The sequence below is a fragment of the Aegilops tauschii genome, chromosome 4 (genome assembly GCF_002575655.3).
Source record: "Aegilops tauschii subsp. strangulata cultivar AL8/78 chromosome 4, Aet v6.0, whole genome shotgun sequence".
Taxonomy (NCBI): Eukaryota; Viridiplantae; Streptophyta; class Magnoliopsida; order Poales; family Poaceae; genus Aegilops; species Aegilops tauschii.
This window is the reverse complement of record NC_053038.3, coordinates 42753211-42773267: the sequence shown is the minus strand read 5'-3', so window position 1 is coordinate 42773267 and position 20057 is coordinate 42753211. Positions and strand designations below refer to the sequence as shown.

Below are 20057 nucleotides of genomic sequence, written 5' to 3'. Positions count from 1 at the left end.
TACAACAGGTGAGCAGCCCCATAGAGCAAATGCAAATCCATGGTCGGACATGTATGTTGTCGCCAACACGTACACCCGAACCACCAGACGACACCCGAACCACTCCGGCCACCTGCCTGGACTCGTCGCCTGGTCCATCCAATCCAGCACGCGCACACGGAGACGCGCGTATATACATGCAGGCCACACCACACCACACCGATGACACCATCGTCGTTGACGGACGAACCGATCAACCCAACCAACATCCCCCAAGCCGGCCAAGCGCACCCACGTCGTCTTCCCTCCCTTCCTTCTCCTCCCCACCACATCGATCGTTTGCCGAAACCCACGGCAAGCTCGGCGGAGCAAGGCTGAAAAGATCTCGAGCGCTGATATAGACCGACATGGTGCTTCTACAAGGGGCTGCCTCGTCGTTGCTCCTCCTCTTCCTGCTGTTCGCCGCGGCGGCCGCGGCGGCGCCCATGGAGCTCTACTTCTCGCGGGCGGAGCTGGCGCGCATTGCCGGGTACGGCGAGGAGCCGGTCTCGACGGTGCTGGTGTCCGGGCAGGTCGCGTGCCAACTCTGCCTCCGGCCAGGCTCTGACCTGCTCACCTTCGACCTGCCAGGTTAGTAGTAGTAGCTCGTAACCAACTCAGTCTGGAAGATTCTTCTTTCTCTTCGCCGTCTTATTTGTTCCCGCTCGCGCCATGCGCACTCTTTCTTGTGCCGTCCCTCAAACAGGGCGTTCATAGGTCATATCACTAATTACTATGCTCAGTTCTGGATAGTTAATAGTATCAAATGGTTTGCCAATATTTACGTCAAAGGATTTTATCTGGTGACTGCTTGACGTGCTGCGTAAAAAGAAAAGTACGCCGAGGCCAAGGATTAGGAGCAAAGCTGTCGCCATGACACATTGATAGTTACCACTTCTTCCAGCATCTTCCTCTTGCGATTTCAACACGTAACAAATGCATGATTTTCTTCTATTATTTCCCACATTTCAACACGTCAATCGGCCGGCCGGAAGCCTAAAAACTAGTAAGAAATGGCAGTTGGGCCGTTTGGATGTGCCTAGAGGTTGCCATGCGATTGAATAAAAATATAAAAACTCAGAAAGATCCTGCGTTCAGAACCACGATTGGAATTGTTTAGAGATGAACGATCCCTGTCGCCGGCCGGCTGATTAAGACCTTCCCAGAGAGAAGAATGGAAAGGAAAGAAGCGAAGCGACAGAGCAAGTAGCCAAGGCGACGTTGTAACCTCCTCCCCTAACCTCCAGATTGCGCAGCTCGGCGCTCGGAGGAATCATCGATGTACTGTCGAGATTTAGGTTGGCAAAAAGTCGACATCATGCGTGTCGATGACACACACGCACAGGTCGCAGTTGAAAGCAGTTCACAAGTTCAAGTCCTAGCTAGAAACGCAACTACAGGCCTACACAGCATAAGTAGATAGGCCGGCCAGCGCTCGGTTCGGTGCCATGTTGCTGTTAGCAAAGTTTGGGTTTAACGGCTTCGGTACAATATGTTAGTGTATGTACGACAGACACTTTTAATTTGCCAGAGCCACATCCTCCTCTCCTCTCCCAAACGGAGTACTTGTGTTCAAAGCAAAAACAGGGCACATTTTGCTGTACGGGAGCTGCTTCTGAGGTATGGGCGCCCGCCTTATCGCCTAGACAGAGAAGAGGTTGAGAGAGACGGTACAACCTTGCACCTAGGTGCAGGCTTGCGTTAGGCCAATTTGGCACTCCATCTTTTTCCCTCTACTACCAGAGAGATTGCACTTTATATATTTCAAAATGTCACGCTCACGCACACGGCCATGTTTTGTTGGCCTAATTCCCCACTTTGTTTCTCGAGTCAACCCCATTAGCACCTCGTAGCCAAGATGAAACACACGATAACCCACTAGCGTCATGGGCAGATAATACTAGTAGTAGTAGCTGATTTGGTAGAGCAGATATGTTTGGTCAAGGAACACACCAAGCCACGCGTGGCAAACCGCATTTCCTCCGCGGGGCTCGGTGCGGTGCTATCGGCACGGGCTAAAAGGGATTCATTCACCAAAGCCGCTTTAGGTGCTCGGGAACAAGGGCATCCGACATGGTGTTTCGGGGCGCCCGGGGTCACGTCGTCGTGGAGACGTGCTTGCTATCACCACCCAGCACCTTGATTACACCTTCTGCGATTGACGGCTATCCACCCATTACATCGTCTCAAGGGTGCGCTTGCAAGGTTCCAACGTTATTATATGTTTGACACATTCATTTTCAGTAGTTTGTATTTTGCGGAGTGGCCGTGTATTATTTGCTAAGATTCTCTTTTTTTTGTGAGAATTTTTTTTAAGGAGGATGTACCCGGCCTCTGCATCTGAACGATGCATGCGGCCATTTTATTAATTATTCACAAAGACTTTACAAAGTAGTACATCAGTGAGCCTGGAGCCACCATCTTAACAACACATATCGCTACTCCTATCCTCTTGATGTAGGGGTGCCGAATGTCCGAGCCTAATACCAAACAGACATCACACCGAGACCTAACATCTAAAGCCGGATGCCCAATCCTAGCCACATACCGGGACTGGGTCACCCACCGGTCCGGCGCACTCACCGAGCCCGCCACCGCCGTCTTCCACCGATCCATCTCCATAGCAGGGACTGACGCAAACCTTGCCAGCCTGCCGTCGACGCCACCATGGCGCCAGACGGCGCCACCGCCCTGCGCTCGACCATCCAGCTGCATCCGTCGACGATATCCAGCTGCACCATGCCGCCAAAACTCGTCGTCATCGACGCGGTAGATACAACGCCGCACCACCTGGCAACCACCACACCGTCGCCACTGCTGGAGCCACACGGAGCCCCACCACCCGCAGCATCTCTCCCCCGAATACGAGGTCCTCCCCAGACGGCGCCCCCATGGAGAATACGACGCGCAGGACGCCGCCGCCGCCCTATCCAGAATGGATTTTGGACTTTCATCCGGGAGGGATTCGGGGGTGGATAGGACAGACCTCGGCTTCGCCTCCAGGGAGGATAACGCCGTGGAGTGACGTCGCCGATGCCAAGCCGAACAAGCCGACCAAAGTTTTCTCCGGTCCCATCCTATACCACCAAACCTCCGTCTGCTTCGGATCCGGCAATAGCCATGAACCGAAACCTGCAGAGATGAAAGAGCCATGGGGCTCAGCCCACCGGGAAGGAGGACCGAGAAGAACCCTTCGTAAAACTCCAGACGCCCAATCCAGCGATCCGACGTGGCCAGCGACGACCACTACCACCTCGCGGCGGCCGACGGATTCCAAAGACAGGGTCCAGATGGATCTGATATGGATCCGGCGACACCCGCGACCACCTGTCAAATCCAACGCAGCCACCACTTCGCCACAAGCAGGCCGCTGCCACCGCGCCGCGCAGGATGCCGCCGGGAGACCCTCCCGCCGCACCGCCGAACCCCGCGCTCGCCCGGCGCACCTACCGATCTCGTTGTCCCGCGCCAGCCGTGACGGAAGAGGTGAGGAGAAGCCCCGCCGTCGCCCTGCCGGCCAGGCTTCGCCCGAAGGCGCTGCGGACGGCGGTGAGGAGGGGGAGAAGCAGAGGAGGCCGAGAGGCGGGGCAGCTAGGGTTTCCCCCCGGATCGCCCGCGGGGGCGACGCGAGGTGCCAGCTCAAGTGAAAAATTATTGCCGGCGAATAGATGATTGTTTGATTGTGTGTTCATATTGCACAGTTTTTTTAAAGAGAAATATATTAATATCACGAAGATATCAATTACACCCAACGTCTGCACCAACAAGATATCGAAAGACATTCATGTGCACACAACCAAGAACAAAATAGAAAAGAGAGAAATATAAAAACAAAGACCCCACGGTGACGAAACACTCGCAACACAACACTCTAACCACCACCAAAGACAATACTCGAGCCGCAAAACAGGTTCTCCAAAAGCGACGCCTCCAAGAAGGAAACAATGCAGAAGCGTTGTCGTCACCCGATCAAGGATTTTGAGTTTTCACCCTGAAGAAAGACTGAGATCCCAAAACAATGTCTTCAGCAAGTCCATTGCTGGATACAACCAATGAAGGCCAGACCTTGGGTTTTCACCCTCGAAATCGCGGCTCGGTACTCGAGAGCACCACCAAAATTGCTTTCCACCTGTGTTATCGCCACCTCCTGCCAAAGCCGCAGCTGCAAGTACTCAACACCCGACACACAGGAAAAACCTGTGCCGCCATTCTTCGACGCAACTAAAAACCCTCTTCGCCATTACAAGTCTCCAATCGGAGCCACCATGACTTTCTTCACCTCTGTCAACATCGTGAAAATCTATACTTAGACGTGTCCCATGGCACCGGCAAGACGGTAAAGCTTCGCGCCACGCCCTCATGAAGCTTCTCTAGCCGAAGATGAGGGCGCGTCTGACCGAATCAATTATGATCTAGATATCCAGTGGCGCCATGCGCCAAAAGCTGAGATCTCTGAGAGGAAGACTGAAACCGTTGATGTCCTCCTTGATCGACACTTTCTCGCGAATGTTTCCACTACCGAACACATGTATCATTTTGTGCTAGACATGTAGGCCATTAGGAAATCTCATGAAAACAATCGCACTGCCACAACTACCTTTCTAACCATATAACCACATGGTGGTTCTCTTTACCATTGTACTATTTCTTTCCTAAGGTGGCCTGCGTGCGGCCGTCATGCCGTGGGCCGTGGCTCGGTATGCCCAGGGTGTGTCCCCCCCCCCCCCCCCCCCCCCCTAGACTAGACCATATACTTCTTCTAAAAAAAAGACTATACCATATACTTAACTCGAATTAACCTAAAAAAAACTTAACTCGAATTAGTTCTAAAAAAACTTAAGTCGAATTTGTTTCAGCCAGTTGAGAAAGGGGCAGTAGCCCAATGGCTGGGATCACAGTGGTGCACCCGGCGACTAGTGTTCGACTCCAGCGTGGAGCGTGTATATTTGGGATTCTCACTAAGGAGGCGTGGAATAAGCCAGCTATTCCGTATGGTGCCCGGGTCAAGTTTTTTTGTTTTTGTTTCAGCCAGTTTATCTTTCTGGGTCAATATTTAAATATGTATATGCTTTGAGGATCAAAACCCCCCATGAGTCGTTCTAACATGTATGGTACTATATGGTTTTTTTTTAGAACCTATGGTACTATATGTTTAGAAATTATATTTGGTGACCAACACAATCACTCTGGTCCTTTTTACTCTGTATATAAGAAATTGCCTGAAGTCAAACTTCATAAAGTTCGACCATATTTATACGAAAAAATATCAAAATCTATAATACTAAAGTTAAAAAAATATGAAAATTAAATTCATGTCGCATCTAATGATATTGATTTCGTACTGTGAATGTTAATATTTTTCTATAAAATTGGTCAAACTTTACGAAGTTTGGCATCAAACAAATCTTATATCTGTGGTAAAAAGGACCGGAAGGAGTAGATTTTTAGTACTCCCTCCGTTCCTAAATATAAGTCTTTGTAGAGGTTTCATTATGGACTACATACGGAGCAAAATGAGTGAATCTACTTCTAAAATGCGTCTATATACATCCGTATGTGGTTCATAGTGAAATCTTTATAAAGACTTATATTTAGGAACGGAGGGAGTAGCATATAACACATGTTCTGCTAGTTAAATTGACGACCTGAAAATTCGTGTCCGCCTTACAAATCTGGATAGAGGTAGTAGTATTTGCTGATTTTTTTTTCAATTTTCACAAGGCTATAAAGAGTTTTTCACTACCCTCTTATGTAAGGTAATGCAGTAGAACTACACACTGAAAAAATAAATCCTCATGCTCTGTTTCTTTTTCTTTGGCCCAAGCAGGTAGTAAGGTGGCAGTTACCTGCACAACTGAAGGTCCCAACACGATGGCTAACTCTGCATTTGCAACAACAAATGAGTACGGCAATTTCTCTATAGAGCTCCCATCCCGGCTCCACGCTATACCGAGCCTAGAGAATGCATGCTCAGTCAAGGTGCTGGAGCTTCCGCCGGACTCCGCCTGCCGCGTCGGGGGCGGTCATGGCTCCTCTCACGGCCTCCGGCTATCGTCATCGGACGGCAGCGTCCGCACCTACACAACTGGGGTGATACGGCTGCAACACGACGGCACACCATCCAACAAGTGCGTCCAGGAAGAGGACACGAGTGATAGGAGATGAACGACCAGTTCGGTCCTTCAAGAGAATGTAAAGATCAAGTGGAGGTGCTGCTTTCGCCTCCCGTATAGCAATGATGAAACACATACAACATGTAGATTATAGGTGTGTTTGATAGACAGTCTCACTCTGGTATGGCTATTCTCTCCCGACATGTTGACCAGACCAGAGCAAGTTTCTGTATATACAACTGCGATGGTGTGTTTAATAGCATGTTCTCATGCTTGAGACATGCAAGATGAGATGTTGTATGGTGACGTGTATCTACTGCGATATGCTGGGCCGAGGCTTTGCTTGGTAAGATTTTATGAAATGCGAGGATCACAGCCGAAACAAGATCTCAGTACCAGGAGCAGAGTTTGCAAAGCAATTCAGCAAATTGTTAGCAGATTACAACTTACCACACCAAGAAATTTCAGCAACAATATGTGTACATCTCCGGACAACATCATTTAAGCGCATGCAAAAGCAACTAGGGCTAGGCCAACTCCTCTCACAACTAGAATTGCATTGCATTGATGGGCAGTTTATGCATGAGCACATATTCATTCATTATTTTTGCACGAGTTGCCTACGTAAATAACACAATGAAATTGTAGCAAATGGCAAATTCATCTTTTCTGAACATGCGGAAGTGTAGCAAATTAAATCATCTTCTCTGTACTTAGCAAAGCGTAGCAAAATAACATTCTCTGCTCAAAGTATTTCAGTGAATCAGCACAGCACTCATGAGCGCCCTCTCGCAGATTGAAATATGGGTGTCACACACGTCGAGTAATGCTGAGACTTGGGCCGGATCGGGCCAGCACACGTCATCGAGGCACCGCTCCAACACGTTTAACCATTTCAACTGGATATCATGCTCTTCCTGTCTTTTCAAAATCAACCATTTCAATGCAGCAACGTTAAGCTCTCTAGGGTTAACCTGGGGAGGATTGATTTCTCAAGTACTCCCTCTGTAAACTAATATAAGAGCGTTTAAATCACAACTTGAACTAGCAGTGCAGGCTAAACACACCAGGAATGTTCCGGCCAAACATAGTGACCTCTCTAGTCTGAAATTCTTGCAGTTTCTAGCGAAATGCGGTGTTCAGCCGTGACAGAAATCATCAAATAGACGAACACTATGTTCCCTCCAAGGATTGAATTAGGATAATACTACTATAATTTAACTGAATGAACGGCTGCACTACTGTTCATGCAACCATCAGGTGAAGCAGTAATGGCATCAGCCCGACGAAGGATCAAATGCACAACACACATAAACAAGAAGGCCAAACCTGAGCCCTTGTTATAGAAGGCAAAACCTGTTCCCTGACGGTCTCTGCCCCCCGGCTATCTCCGGTGGCTCCAGAGGAGAACGAGCGGGACCATCGATTTGAAGCAGAGGATGGCCATGGCTCATGGCCAACTCCGCCAGTCATCACAATCACACAAAAAAGGGAGCACAAACATAATCCACCGGCTGGTACATTACGTTGCTGGTACATACACATCCCAAGCAACGTCAGATAACATCTCTGGTCACATATTACAACATAAGGAAGGGGTGGTGGACATAACAGCATGGAGTTAACAGAGTTCTACATGACAAATTACATTCTAGGACAGATCCAATGAAATCGATCGATCGCAGCCAGTCCACAAACTCTGCCTAAAATACGACTACGGTTAAAGGACCACTCACAGGCACCAGAAGATATATATGCATGCTTCAGCAAAGGAAGAGAGCCTAGTCCATCTTGAGAAGCCCAGAGCCCGGCGCCTCCGGTGCGGCGGTCGAATTCGGAAGCCAGTCCTTCGCACAGACGAGCGCCTCCACGATTTCCGGACGGAGCGAGCTTCTGTAGTCGTCGAGCACGTGGCATCCTGTTCCTGCAGAAAATATAGAGGTGCCGCCGGTCACCATGGACACTGGGATGGCCAAGATGTCCCGCGCCATCTTTGAGAGCGTCGGATACTTTTGCATGTTGAGCTTCCACCAGTTAAGAATGTCAAACTCTTGGATGCGAGGAGTGAGAGACTCGTCCAGGTACTGCTCTAGTTCAGATTTTGAGGGCTGGGTTGTGGCAATCTCAGAAAGATATATATCAAAGTCTTGAAGGCCGTCACCAGTTGAAGGCTGAGTTGCTTGGGTGTTGTTCCCATTGGCAGTAGCATTATCAGTTTTCCCTTGTTCAGCATAGGCCGGTGTTAAGGGGAGCGGCTGTGCGACATAATCCTTGAAAAGGTCATGCACCGAATCATTTACCACCTTAACATACTTCGCAGCCTCAACGCCGTAAATCTTTGAGTAACTGAACTCCACAAGCTTCATCTTAAAACGTGGATCCATCACAACAGCAACAGCTAACACAAGGTTGCAATCTTTCCAGTATTTGTCAAACCTCTCATACATGTCTTTGGCGATGCTACTGAAAATTGGATCTTCGTGTGCTGAACCATTTCCCAGCTCTAGCTGCAGTTTCCAGGCTTCATGGAAGAAAATGTTTGAGGTTGGGTTTCCTGCTGCCATGATGCTATGAGCCGAGTCATAGAGCAGCCTCAAGTAATTGCAGGCAGCCTCAATTTTTTTCCAGTCCTCAGCTGAAGGTGCTTCATTGTAGTTATCATCAACTGTTTCTAGTGTAATGAAAGCCTGCCTATAATCCAAGGCAGCCAAGAGCATCAGATAGGTTGTGTTCCACTGGGTTGTAACATCCAGACAAAGGGTCTTCGTACTGGGGATCTCCAGCTGCAGAGCAATCTCAGCAAACTTTTCCTCACGACTAGGAGAAGCTTTTATGAACTTTATGCTTTCACGGATGCTGTAGATGACACCGTGGATTAAAGCAATGACATCTTGTGCAGCCGCATCCAGGATATGGGCATAGCACCTCACAACAAATAGCTGACCCTTAAGCATGAGGTTATTCTTACCGGAGAGCTGATCTCTCAGATTTGCACTGTAGATGTCATGAGATAAAGAATCATTATCCAACGTGATGGTAAATAGCTTCTCCTTCATACCCCAGTCAGTAAGGCTTGAGCTAATAGCTTCACTAAGTGCATTGTCCGAATGAGGCGAAGACACCATCATGAAGCTAAGCATTCTTCGATGTAATTTCCATTCAGAGTCAATGAACTGCCCAGAAACTGAAACATAGCCAAGAGTTTGACTAGTTGTCCACAATCCAATGGTGAGGCTGATCCTTCCAGGCATAGCGCTGAATGCTTGCAAAAGGTTCTCTTTTTCTTTCTGATAAACAGCATAAACCTCCACCTCCATTGCATCAACATCAACAACCCTGAAACGAGGCTGCAGACTATCAATAAAAGCAGTGAAGGCTGGTTGTTGAACAATGTGGAGCGGGTAGTCATGCAAAATGATCATCTTTGCCAAGTATGAATAACTGCGGTCTTGATCAAAAGCCGCATTCGCATAACCAGTATATCTGTAACGCCTCTTAGACCGCCTCTCCACAGTACCATCACCATCATTGTCAGTCCCAATTGTAATTGCTAGCTTATGCCCTTGGCCTTTTATCTTAGGACAGGAACCCAAGGTGATGTGCCTCTTGAGATGGCTAGTCCCAGCAATTTTTGAACCAGAGCTGTACGCGAAGGTTTGCTTGCAAAGTTTGCAGCAAGCCCGAGTGGCCCCTCCAGCAGCATCTTCGATAGTGAAGTGCTCCCACACCAGGGACTTCTTTCTCCGGCGCCTCGTGGTTGGAGGAGTGGCCACCTCAGTGATGGCCATCTCATTCCCTTGGAGCAATTCGTCACCCTGTGTTAAGTCCTCGCCTTGAGCCAACTCATCACCTTGAGCTAGTTCATCAACTTCGACCAACTCGCCACCTTGGACTGCCTCATCACCATGGGCTGCCTCATTACCAGGGTCAACAATCTCATTACCTTCGAACATCTGACTGTCATTGCCAGTTTCATCAGCCATGCTGGAAGTCCCAAAATCTGGCATACATAACATGGTAAAGTCAGATGCCAGAGCACCGGCTATGTCTTATTTGACCAAAAGGAAGCAAAATAAACTTTGATTAATTCCGGCCATTCACGCAACTTGAAAGGAATCAATGCGGACCACATTACAGATAGATATTAGAAATAGAAGGTTTAATTGGACTGGAAAGTGCACAGCTCAAACACTAAACCTCGAGCTTTGCTCAAGTACTACTGCAAATACTCCCAGACAATTAACTAGAGTATTTTTTTTACCCTGGGCATTAGACTGACTAAATAACTACCTTAATTTTATGATCTGTAAGCTTTTCTATAGTAGTAGTGAGGCAAAATCCATAAACTTCTACAAGTTCTTCAGGTATGTTTATTTTACATCTGCATGCATGTAACAAATAAGAAACAAGTATGGACATATTTAATCTGCAATGGGTTCAATGATGCAACGAACTAAAGATCAGACTTAGCAATTACTCCCTCTGTCCCATAATATAAGAGCGTTTTTTACACTAGTGTAGTGTACTCGTGTAAAAAACACTTTTATATTATGAGACGGAGGGAGTAGAAGTCATAAGCCTTTAATATGCCTTCCAAAAGAAGTATGTTTCGCTGGCCTGCCTCAGCTAAAATGCTTAAAAGCACAAAGTATAAACAAATTAGTATTGAGCTAAGCTATCAAGTACTCCCTCTGTAAAGAAAGAAATATACGAGCTTTTAGATCACTAAAGACTAAACGCTCTTATATTTCTTTACGGAGGGAGCATGAGCCACTGTCATTCAGAGGAAGCTTTTGGGAAACGACACCCCATGCAAGTTAAGTTTCTCCAGGATGGTCCAACACAGTTAAATGGTAGCTCTGGTAGTCTAGTCTCAATTAAATTGGTAACAGCTCCAGAGAAGTTTGTTCATCCACAACTCAGTGGTCACTGTTCCTTAAGCTCTTTCATTTTTAAAACTATACAAGTTTAATGGGAGCAGAATCAAACTCATGCTGGAAGTGGCTAGACACAGGACTTCAAATTCACGAATTTATGCTTGAATAGTTATGGCTCCACGTGCTTATGCAATCACAAAAGCTTACGGATCAAAACAAACAGAGTAACAGACACAGCGTCTCCACGCCTCCAGGTAGCTCCCCAGACCCACGAATCGAGCTGATCTCTCTCCAGATTCCCCCATGGCGCCTGCCGAATGCCGGAACAATAAATCTAGCCTATGTGCTTCTATACGAGATCGCTGAATGGAAAAACATCCCGCAGAAAGAACTGGGCACAAGAAGCCATGGCTTCCGAACCACGAGGTCGCCCCGCACAGCAGAACGGGGATTCTAAAACATGAGTACCGATTTGGGCCATGAGCGGAGAATCCCCATGGGAGAACTAACTTTTTTTGCCGAACGAACGAACCCTAGATAAAATCGATCCCTCGCAGGGCCCGCCCTCGGCCCAATCGGGCCGCGCGAGCGAACGAAACCCCTGCAAGCAAACAGCGATTGAGCAAACGCGCCCGGAAAGGGAAAAAAAAAGCCCAGAAATTCCGAACGCTCCTCGCAGATCCGAGCGAGACGAGCCCAAACGGGCTCAGATCTGAGCTTAGACGAGGAGGAACGGGAAAGAAATTAAAACCCGCGGCGCAGGACGACGGGCGGTTCGGGAAAGGAGAGGGATTTGGAAAGTTTTGGGAGCTTTACTTACGGAGAGCGAGAGGGGGAGGATGATCGGGAGGGAGCGCGGAGTGGCTAGCTAGGGCTCGGCCCAAGAAGCACCAAGGCCGAGCGAGGCGCAGTGTGAGATTGTAGATCTGGTTTTTGCGGGGGGTGAGCGAGGTGGGGGACGGGGGAGGCGCAGTTTGTGGCAGGTGGATGGGGGAGAGGAATTTCTTTGGTGGGGGGCGGGTGCGGGGAGGGGTAGTGAGTGACGTTTCGATGGGCTCATCACGGGTCCCGGCCCATCGGGGCCGCGCGGGCGGGGGGAGGGGAGGCAGTTCCGGTGCGCGCGCGGCACCCGTGCCGCTGCCGGCCGGGCCACCGTCGGTGGGGGAGCGGACGCGCGCGTGGTGGGTTGGGCGGGATCCTTTTTCTGCTGTCTTGAAAGCTTTTTCTTCGCAGTGAGCTGCGGGCACCGGGGGAACGGGCCGCCCGCTGGTGTGCGCCTCGCCGCGGCGGCGTTGCGTGGAGGGTTGCCAAACTACAACGCCAGGCAGAACAAAAAGATGAAACTGCAGTTTGGGCTTTAGAAATTTATTCCGATTTTTTTATTGTGAAGAGAGCGGCCTCTCCGGTTTTTTATTAAAAGAAACCATAATTTCTTGTCTTGTTACAACAACTAGACAAGAACAGCTAAATAGACGACCATGCCAGATCTATTGAAAGCATCGGCCATGATCATGTTTGCTCCGATTCTCCATCTGTGAGTCGCTTTGAAGACTTCACCTGCAACTGCCTCAACCAGTCTTACGCCATGTCTATTTGCCTGCCTCTCTAGTTTTTTTTCTGCAAAATATCCAAATCATAAAGCCATTTAACGATGATATTTACCGGTACGAAAGGATCAGTCACCTTGTTATTATCAACAATAATGTTATTCCTCAATTTCCATACTGTCTAGAAAATGCTAGAGATGCCTACCACCACTAAATTTTTCTCACTTTTATTAAATCTTACAAGCCAATTGTTAAACAAGTCATGTACGTAACACGTATGTCAAGAAGGTTGAAAACATGGCGTAAACCTCCCCGGCAATGGCGCTAGAAATCCTTCTTGCTACCTCTTGAGTATGCGTTGGTTTTCCCTTAAAAAGGAAAGGGTGATGCAGTAAAGTAGCGTAAGTATTTCCCTCAGTTTTTGAGAACCAAGGCATCAATCCAGTAGGAGATTGAAGGAAATATGCCCTAGAGGCAATAATAAAGTTATTATTTATTTCCTTATTTCATGATAAATGTTTATTATTCATGCTAAAATTGTATTAACCGGAAACATAATACATGTGTGAATACATAGACAAACATAGTGTCATTAGTATGCCTCTACTTGACTAGCTCGTTAATCAAAGATGGTTAAGTTTCCTAACCATTGACATGAGTTGTCATTTGATTAACGGGATCACATCATTAGGAGAATGATGTGATTGACTTGACCCATTCCGTTAGCTTAGCACTTGACTAGACACAAGTTGATATGTTGATCTCTCCCAGCCGTGTGCGGTGCCCCCCTCCACCATATTCCACCTCGGTCATATCGTAGCGGTGCTTAGGCGAAGCCCTGCGTCGGTAGCAACATCATCACCGTCATCGCGCCGTCGTGCTGACGGAACTCTCCCGTGAAGCTCTGCTGGATCGGAGTTCGCGGGACGTCATCGAGTTAAACGTGTGCTGAACTCGAAGGTGCCGTACGTTCGGTACTTGGATTGGTCGGATCGTGAAGACGTACGACTACATCAACCGCGTTGTGCTAACGCTTCCGCTTTCCATCTACGAGGGTACGTGGACAACACTCTCCCCTCTCGTTGTTATGCATCACCATGATCTTGTGTGTGCGTAGGAAATTTTTGAAATTACTACGTTCCCCAACAGTGGCATCCGAGTCAGGTTTATGCGTAGATGTTATATGCATGAGTAGAACACAAGTGAGTTGTGGGCGATACAAGTCATACTGCTTACCAGCATGTCATACTTTGGTTCGGCGGTATTGTTGGATGAAGCGTCCCGGACCGACATTACGCGTACGCTTACGCGAGACTGGTTCTACCGACGTGCTTTGCACATAGCTGGCTGGCGGGTGTCAGTTTCTCCAACTTTAGTTGAAACGAGTGTGACTACCCCCGGTCCTTGAGAAGGTTAAAACAACACTAACTTGACGAACTATCGTTGTGGTTTTGATGCGTAGGTAAGAACGGTTCTTGCTCAGCCCGTAGCAGACACGTAAAATTTGCAACAACAAAGTAGAGGACGTCTAACTTGTTTTTTGCAGGGCATGTTGTGATGTGATATGGTCAAGGCATGATGCTATATTTTATTGTATGAGTTGATCATGTTTTGTAACCAAGTTATCGGCAACTGGCAGGAGCCATATGGTTGTCGCTTTATTGTATGCAATGCAATCGCCCTGTAATTGCTTTACTTTATCACTAAGCAGTAGCGATGGTCGTAGAAGCAATAGTTGGAGAGATGACAACGATGCTACGATGGAGATCAAGGTGTCGCGCCGGTGACGATGGTGATCATGACGGTGCTTCGGAGATGGAGATCACAAGCACAAGATGATGATGGCCATATCATATCACTTATATTGATTGCATGTGATGTTTATCCTTTATGCATCTTATTTTGCTTTGATTGACGGTAGCATTATAAGATGATCTCTCACTAAATTTCAAGATAAAAGTGTTCTCCCTGAGTATGCACCGTTGCCAAAGTTCGTCGTGCCGAGACACCACGTGATGATCGGGTGTGATAAGCTCTACATCCATCTACAACGGGTGCAAGCCAGTTTTGCACACGCAGAATACTCGGGTTAAACTTGACGAGCCTAGCATATGCAGATATGGCCTCGAAACACTGAGACCGAAAGGTCGAGCGTGAATCATATAGTAGATATGATCAACATAGTGATGTTCACCATTGAAAACTACTCCATCTCACGTGATGATCGGACATGGTTTAGTTGATTTGGATCACGTGATCACTTAGATGATTAGAGAGATGTCTATCTAAGTGGGAGTTCTTAAGTAATATGATTAATTGAACTTTAATTTATCATGAACTTAGTCCTGGTAGTATTAGCATATCTATGTTGTAGATCAATAGCTCGCGTTTAGCTCCCCTGTTTTATTTTTGATATGTTCCTAGAGAAAACTAAGTTGAAAGATGTTAGTAGCAATGATGCGGATTGGATCCGTGATCTGAGGATTATCCTCATTGCTGCACAGAAGAATTATGTCCTTGATGCACCGCTAGGTGATAGACCGATTGCAGGAGCAAATGCAGACGTTATGAACGTTTGGCAAGCTCGATATGATGACTACTTGATAGTTTAGTGCACCACGCTTTACGGCTTAGAATCGGGGCTTCAAAGACGTTTTTGAAACGCCACGGAACATATGAGATGTTCCAAGAGTTGAAATTAGTATTTCAGACTCATGCCCATGTCGAAAGGTATGAGACCTTTGACAAGTACTTTGCCTACAAGATGGAGGAGAATAGCTCAACCAGTGAGCATGTGCTCAGATTGTCTGAGTACTACAATTGCTTGAATCAAGTGGGAGTTAATCTTCCAGATAAGATAGTGATTGACAGAGTTCTCTAGTCACTATCACAAAGTACTAGAACTTCGTGATGAACTATAATATGCAAGGGATAACGGAAACGATTCCCAAGCTCTTCGTGATGCTGAAATCGATGAAGGTAGAAATCAAGAAAAGCATCAAGTGTTGATGGTTGACAAGACCGCTAGTTTCAAGAAAAGGGTAAAGGGAAGAAGGGGAACTTCAAGAAGAACGGCAAGCAAGTTGCTGCTCAAGTGAAGAAGCCCAAGTCTGGACCTAAGCCTGAGACTAAGTGCTTCTACTGCAAAGGGACTGGTCACTGGAAGCAGAACTACCCCAAGTATTTGGCGGATAAGAAGGATGGCAAAGTGAACAAAGGTATATTTGATATACATGTTATTGATGTGTACTTTACTGGTGTTTATAGCAACCCCTCGGTATTTGATACTAGTTCAAGTTGCTAAGATTAGTAACTCGAAATGGGAGTTGCAGAATGAACAGAGACTAGTTAAGGGTGAAGTGACGATGTGTGTTGGAAGTGGTTCCAAGATTGATATGATCATCATCGCACACTCCCTATACTTTCGGGATTAGTGTTGAACCTAAATAAGTGTTATTTGGTGTTTGCGTTGAGCATGAATATGATTTGATCATGTTTATTGCAATACGGTTATTCATTTAAGTTAGAGAATAATTGTTGTTCTGTTTACATGAATAAAACCTTCTATGGTCATACACCCAATAAAAATGGTTTGTTGGATCTCGATCGTAGTGATACACATATTCATAATATTGAAGCCAAAAGATGAAAAGTTAATAATGATAGTGCAACTTATTTGTGGCACTGCCGTTTAGGTCATATTGGTGTAAAGCACATGAAGAAACTCCATGCTGATGGAATTTTGGAATCACTTGATTATGAATCAGTTGATGCTTGCGAACCATGCCTTATGGGCAAGATGACTAAAGACTCCGTTCTCTGGAACAATGGAGCGAGCAACTGACTTATTGGAAATAATACATACTGATGTATGCGATCCGATGAGTGTTGAGGCTCGCGGCGGGTATCGTTATTTTCTGACCTTCACAAATGATTTGAGCAGATATGGGTATATCTACTTGATGAAACATAAGTCTGAAACATTTGAAAAAGTTCATATAATTTCATACTGAAGTGGAAAATCATCGTAACAAGAAAATAAAGTTTCTACGATCTGATCGTGGAGAAGAATATTTGAGTTACGAGTTTGGTCTTCATTTGAAACAATGCGGAATAGTTTCGCAACTCACGCCACCTGGAACACCACAGCGTAATGGTGTGTCCGAACATCATAACCGTACTTTATTAGATATGGTGCAATCTATGATGTCTCTTACCAATTTACCACTATCATTTTGGGGTTATGCATTAGAGACAGCTGCATTCACGTTAAATAGGGCACCATCTAAAATCTGTTGAGATGGCGCCTTATGAACTGTGGTTTGGCAAGAAACCAAAGTTGTCGTTTTTTAAAGTTTGGGGCTGCGATTCTTATGTGAAAAAATTTCAACCTGATAAGCTCGAACCCAAATCGAGAAATGTATCTTCATAGGATACCCAAAGGAGACTGTTGGGTACACCTTCTATCACAGATCCGAAGGCAAGACATTCGTTGCTAAGAATGGATCCTTTCTAGAGAAGGAGTTTCTCTCGAAATAAGTGAGTGGGAGGAAAGTAGAACTTGATGAGGTAACTGTACCTGCTCCCTTATTGGAAAGTAGTTCATCACAGAAATCTGTTCCTGTGACTCCTACACCAATTAGTGAGGAAGCTAATGATGATGATCATGTAACTTCAGATCAAGTTACTACCGAACCTCGTAGGTCAACCAAAGTAAGATCCGCACCAGAGTGGTACGGTAATCCTGTTCTGGAGGTCATGTTACTTGGCCATGACAAACCTACAAACTATGAGGAAGCGATGATGAGCCCAGATTCCGCGAAATGGCTTGAGGCCATGAAATCTGAGATGGGATCCATGTATGAGAACAAAGTGTGGACTTTGGTTGACTTGCCCGATGATCGGCAAGTCATAGAAAATAAATGGATTTTCAAGAGGAAGACGGATGCTGATAGTAGTGTTACTATCTACAAAGCTAGACTTGTCAAAAAAGGTTTTTGACAAAGTTCAAGGAATTGACTACGATGAGACTTTCTCACCCGTAGCGATGCTTAAGTCCGTCCGAATCATGTTAGCAATTGCCGCATTTTATGATTATGAAATTTGGCAAATGGATGTAAAGACTGCATTCCTGAATAGATTTCTGGAAGAAGAGTTGTATATGATGCAACCTGAAGGTTTTATCAATCCAAAGGATGCTAACAAAGTGTGCAAGCTCCAGCGATCCATCTATGGACTGGTGCAAGCATCTCGGAGTTGGAATATACACTTTGATGAGTTGATCAAAGCATATAGTTTTATACAGACTTGCGGTGAAGCCTGTATTTACAAGAAAGTGAGTGGGAGCACTACAGCATTTCTGATAAGTATATGTGAATGACATATTTTTGATCGGAAATAATGTAGAATTTTCTGGAAAGCATAAAGGAGTATTTGAAAGGAGTTTTTCAAAGAAAGACCTCGGTGAAGCTGCTTACATATTGAGCATCAAGATCTATAGAGAGAGATCAAGACGCTTGATAATTTTTTTCAATGAGTACATACCTTGACAAGATTTTGAAGTAGTTCAAAATGGAACAGTCAAAGAAAGAGTTCTTGCATGTGTTACAAGGTGTGAAATTGAGTAAGACTCAAAGCCCGACCACGGCAGAAGATAGAAAGAGAATGAAAGTCATTCCCTATGCCTCAGCCATAGGTTCTATAAAGTACGTCATGCTATGTACCAGATCTATTGTATACCCTACACTGAGTTTGGCAAGGGAGTACAATAGTGATCTAGGAGTAGATCACTGAACAGCGGTCAAAATTATCCTTAGTGGAATAAGGATATGTTTCTCGATTATGGAGGTGACAAAAGGTTCGTCGTAAAGAGTTACGTCGATGCAAGCTTTGACACCGATCTGGATGACTCTAAGTCTCGATCTAGATACATATTGAAAGTGGGAGCTATTAGCTAGAGTAGCTCCGTGCAGAGTATTGAAGACATAGAATATTTGCAAAATACATACGGATCTGAATGTGGCAGACCCGTTGACTAAACTTCTCTCACAAGCAAAACATGATCACACCTTAGTACTCTTTGGGTGTTAATCACATAGCGATGTGAACTAGATTATTGACTCTAGTAAACCCTTTGGGTGTTGGTCACATGACGATGTGAAACTATGGGTGTTAATCACATGGTAATGTGAACTATTGGTGTTAAATCACATGGCGATGTGAACTAGATTATTGAATCTAGTGCAAGTGGGAGACTGAAGGAAATATGCCCTAGAGGCAATAATAAAGTTATTATTTATTTCCTTATTTCATGATAAATGTTTATTATTCATGCTAGAATTGTATTAACCGGAAACATAATACATGTGTGAATACATAGACAAACATAGTGTCATTAGTATGCCTCTACTTGACTAGCTCGTTAATCAAAGATGGTTAAGTTTCCTAACCATTGACATGAGTTGTCATTTCATTAACGGGATCACATCATTAGGAGAATGATGTGATTGACTTGACCCATTCCGTTAACTTAGCACTTGATCGTTTAGTATGTTGCTATTGCTTTCTTCATGACTTATACATGTTCCTATGACTATGAGATTATGCAACTCCCGTTTACCGGAGGAACACTTTGTGTGCTACCAAACATCACAACGTAATTGGGTGATTATAAAGGTGCTCTACAGGTGTCTCCAAAGGTACTTGTTGAGTTGGCGTATTTCGAGATTAGGATTTGTCACTCCGATTGTCGGAGAGGTATCTCTGGGCCCTCTCGGTAATGCACATCACTATAAGCCTTGCAAGCAATGTGACTAAATGAGTTAGTGGCGGGACGATGCATTACGTAACGAGTAAAGAGACTTGCCGGTAACGAGATTGAACTAGGTATTGAGATACCGACGATCGAATCTCGGGCAAGTAACATACCGATGACAAAGAGAACAACGTATGTTGTTATGCGATTTGACCGATAAAGATCTTCGTAGAATATGTAGGAGCCAATATGAGCATCCAGGTTACGCTATTGGTTATTGACCGGAGATGTATATCGGTCATGTCTACATAGTTCTCGAACCCGTAGGGTCCGCACGCTTAACGTTCGGTGACGATTTGTATTATGAGTTATGTGATTTGATGTACCAAATGTAGGTCGGAGTCCCGGATGAGATCAGGGACATGACGAGGAGTCCCGAAATGGACGAGACATAAAGATCGATATATTGGACGACTATATTCGGACATCAGAAAGGTTCCGAGTGATTCGGGTATTTTTCGGAGTACCGGAGAGTTACGGGAATTTGTATTGGGCCTTAATGGGCCATACGGGAAAGGAGAGAAAGGCCTCAAAAGGTGGCCGCACCCCTCCCCATGGTCTGGTCCGAATTGGACTACGGAAGGGGGGCGCCCCCTTCCTTCCTTCTCCTTTTCCCTTCCCTTTTTCCTATTCCATGTGGGAGGAGGAATCCTACTAGGACTAGGGAGTCCTAGTAGGACTCCACACT

At 46.0% G+C, this 20057-nt stretch overlaps 2 protein-coding genes across 3 annotated transcripts; one reads left to right on the top strand and one right to left on the bottom strand.

Moving 5' to 3' along the window:
- Positions 1 to 202: 202 nt before the first annotated feature.
- On the top strand, positions 203 to 6493 carry LOC109786915 (uncharacterized). Its single transcript, XM_020345482.4, has 2 exons — positions 203 to 609; positions 5846 to 6493. Exons 1-2 carry the CDS (start codon positions 387 to 389, stop codon positions 6181 to 6183), a joined length of 561 nt encoding a protein of 186 aa, XP_020201071.1. The 5' UTR covers positions 203 to 386; the 3' UTR covers positions 6184 to 6493.
- A 1129-nt stretch (positions 6494 to 7622) lies between these two features.
- LOC109786914 (zinc finger BED domain-containing protein RICESLEEPER 2) lies at positions 7623 to 12035 on the bottom strand. Of its 2 annotated transcripts, none has more exons than XM_020345480.4 (2): positions 11829 to 12035; positions 7623 to 10131 (listed from the first exon to the last, which is right to left on the bottom strand). In XM_020345480.4, the coding sequence occupies exon 2, from the start codon at positions 10112 to 10114 to the stop codon at positions 7913 to 7915; it is 2202 nt and encodes a 733-aa protein (XP_020201069.1). In that variant the 5' UTR covers positions 10115 to 10131; positions 11829 to 12035; the 3' UTR covers positions 7623 to 7912. The 2 variants fall into 2 exon arrangements, with proteins under 2 accessions (XP_020201069.1, XP_073352289.1); XM_073496188.1 differs by lacking the exon at positions 11829 to 12035 and adding an exon at positions 11519 to 11779.
- Positions 12036 to 20057: the final 8022 nt, after the last annotated feature.

Coding starts and splice junctions, on each gene's coding strand:
- LOC109786914 (XM_020345480.4), bottom strand. CDS start 10,114: ATGGCTGATGAAACTGGCAATGACAGTCAGATGTTCGAAGGTAATGAG.
- LOC109786915 (XM_020345482.4), top strand. CDS start 387: ATGGTGCTTCTACAAGGGGCTGCCTCGTCGTTGCTCCTCCTCTTCCTG. Junction 610..5,845: donor GCTCACCTTCGACCTGCCAG/GTTAGTAGTAGT, acceptor TGGCCCAAGCAG/GTAGTAAGGTGGCAGTTACC.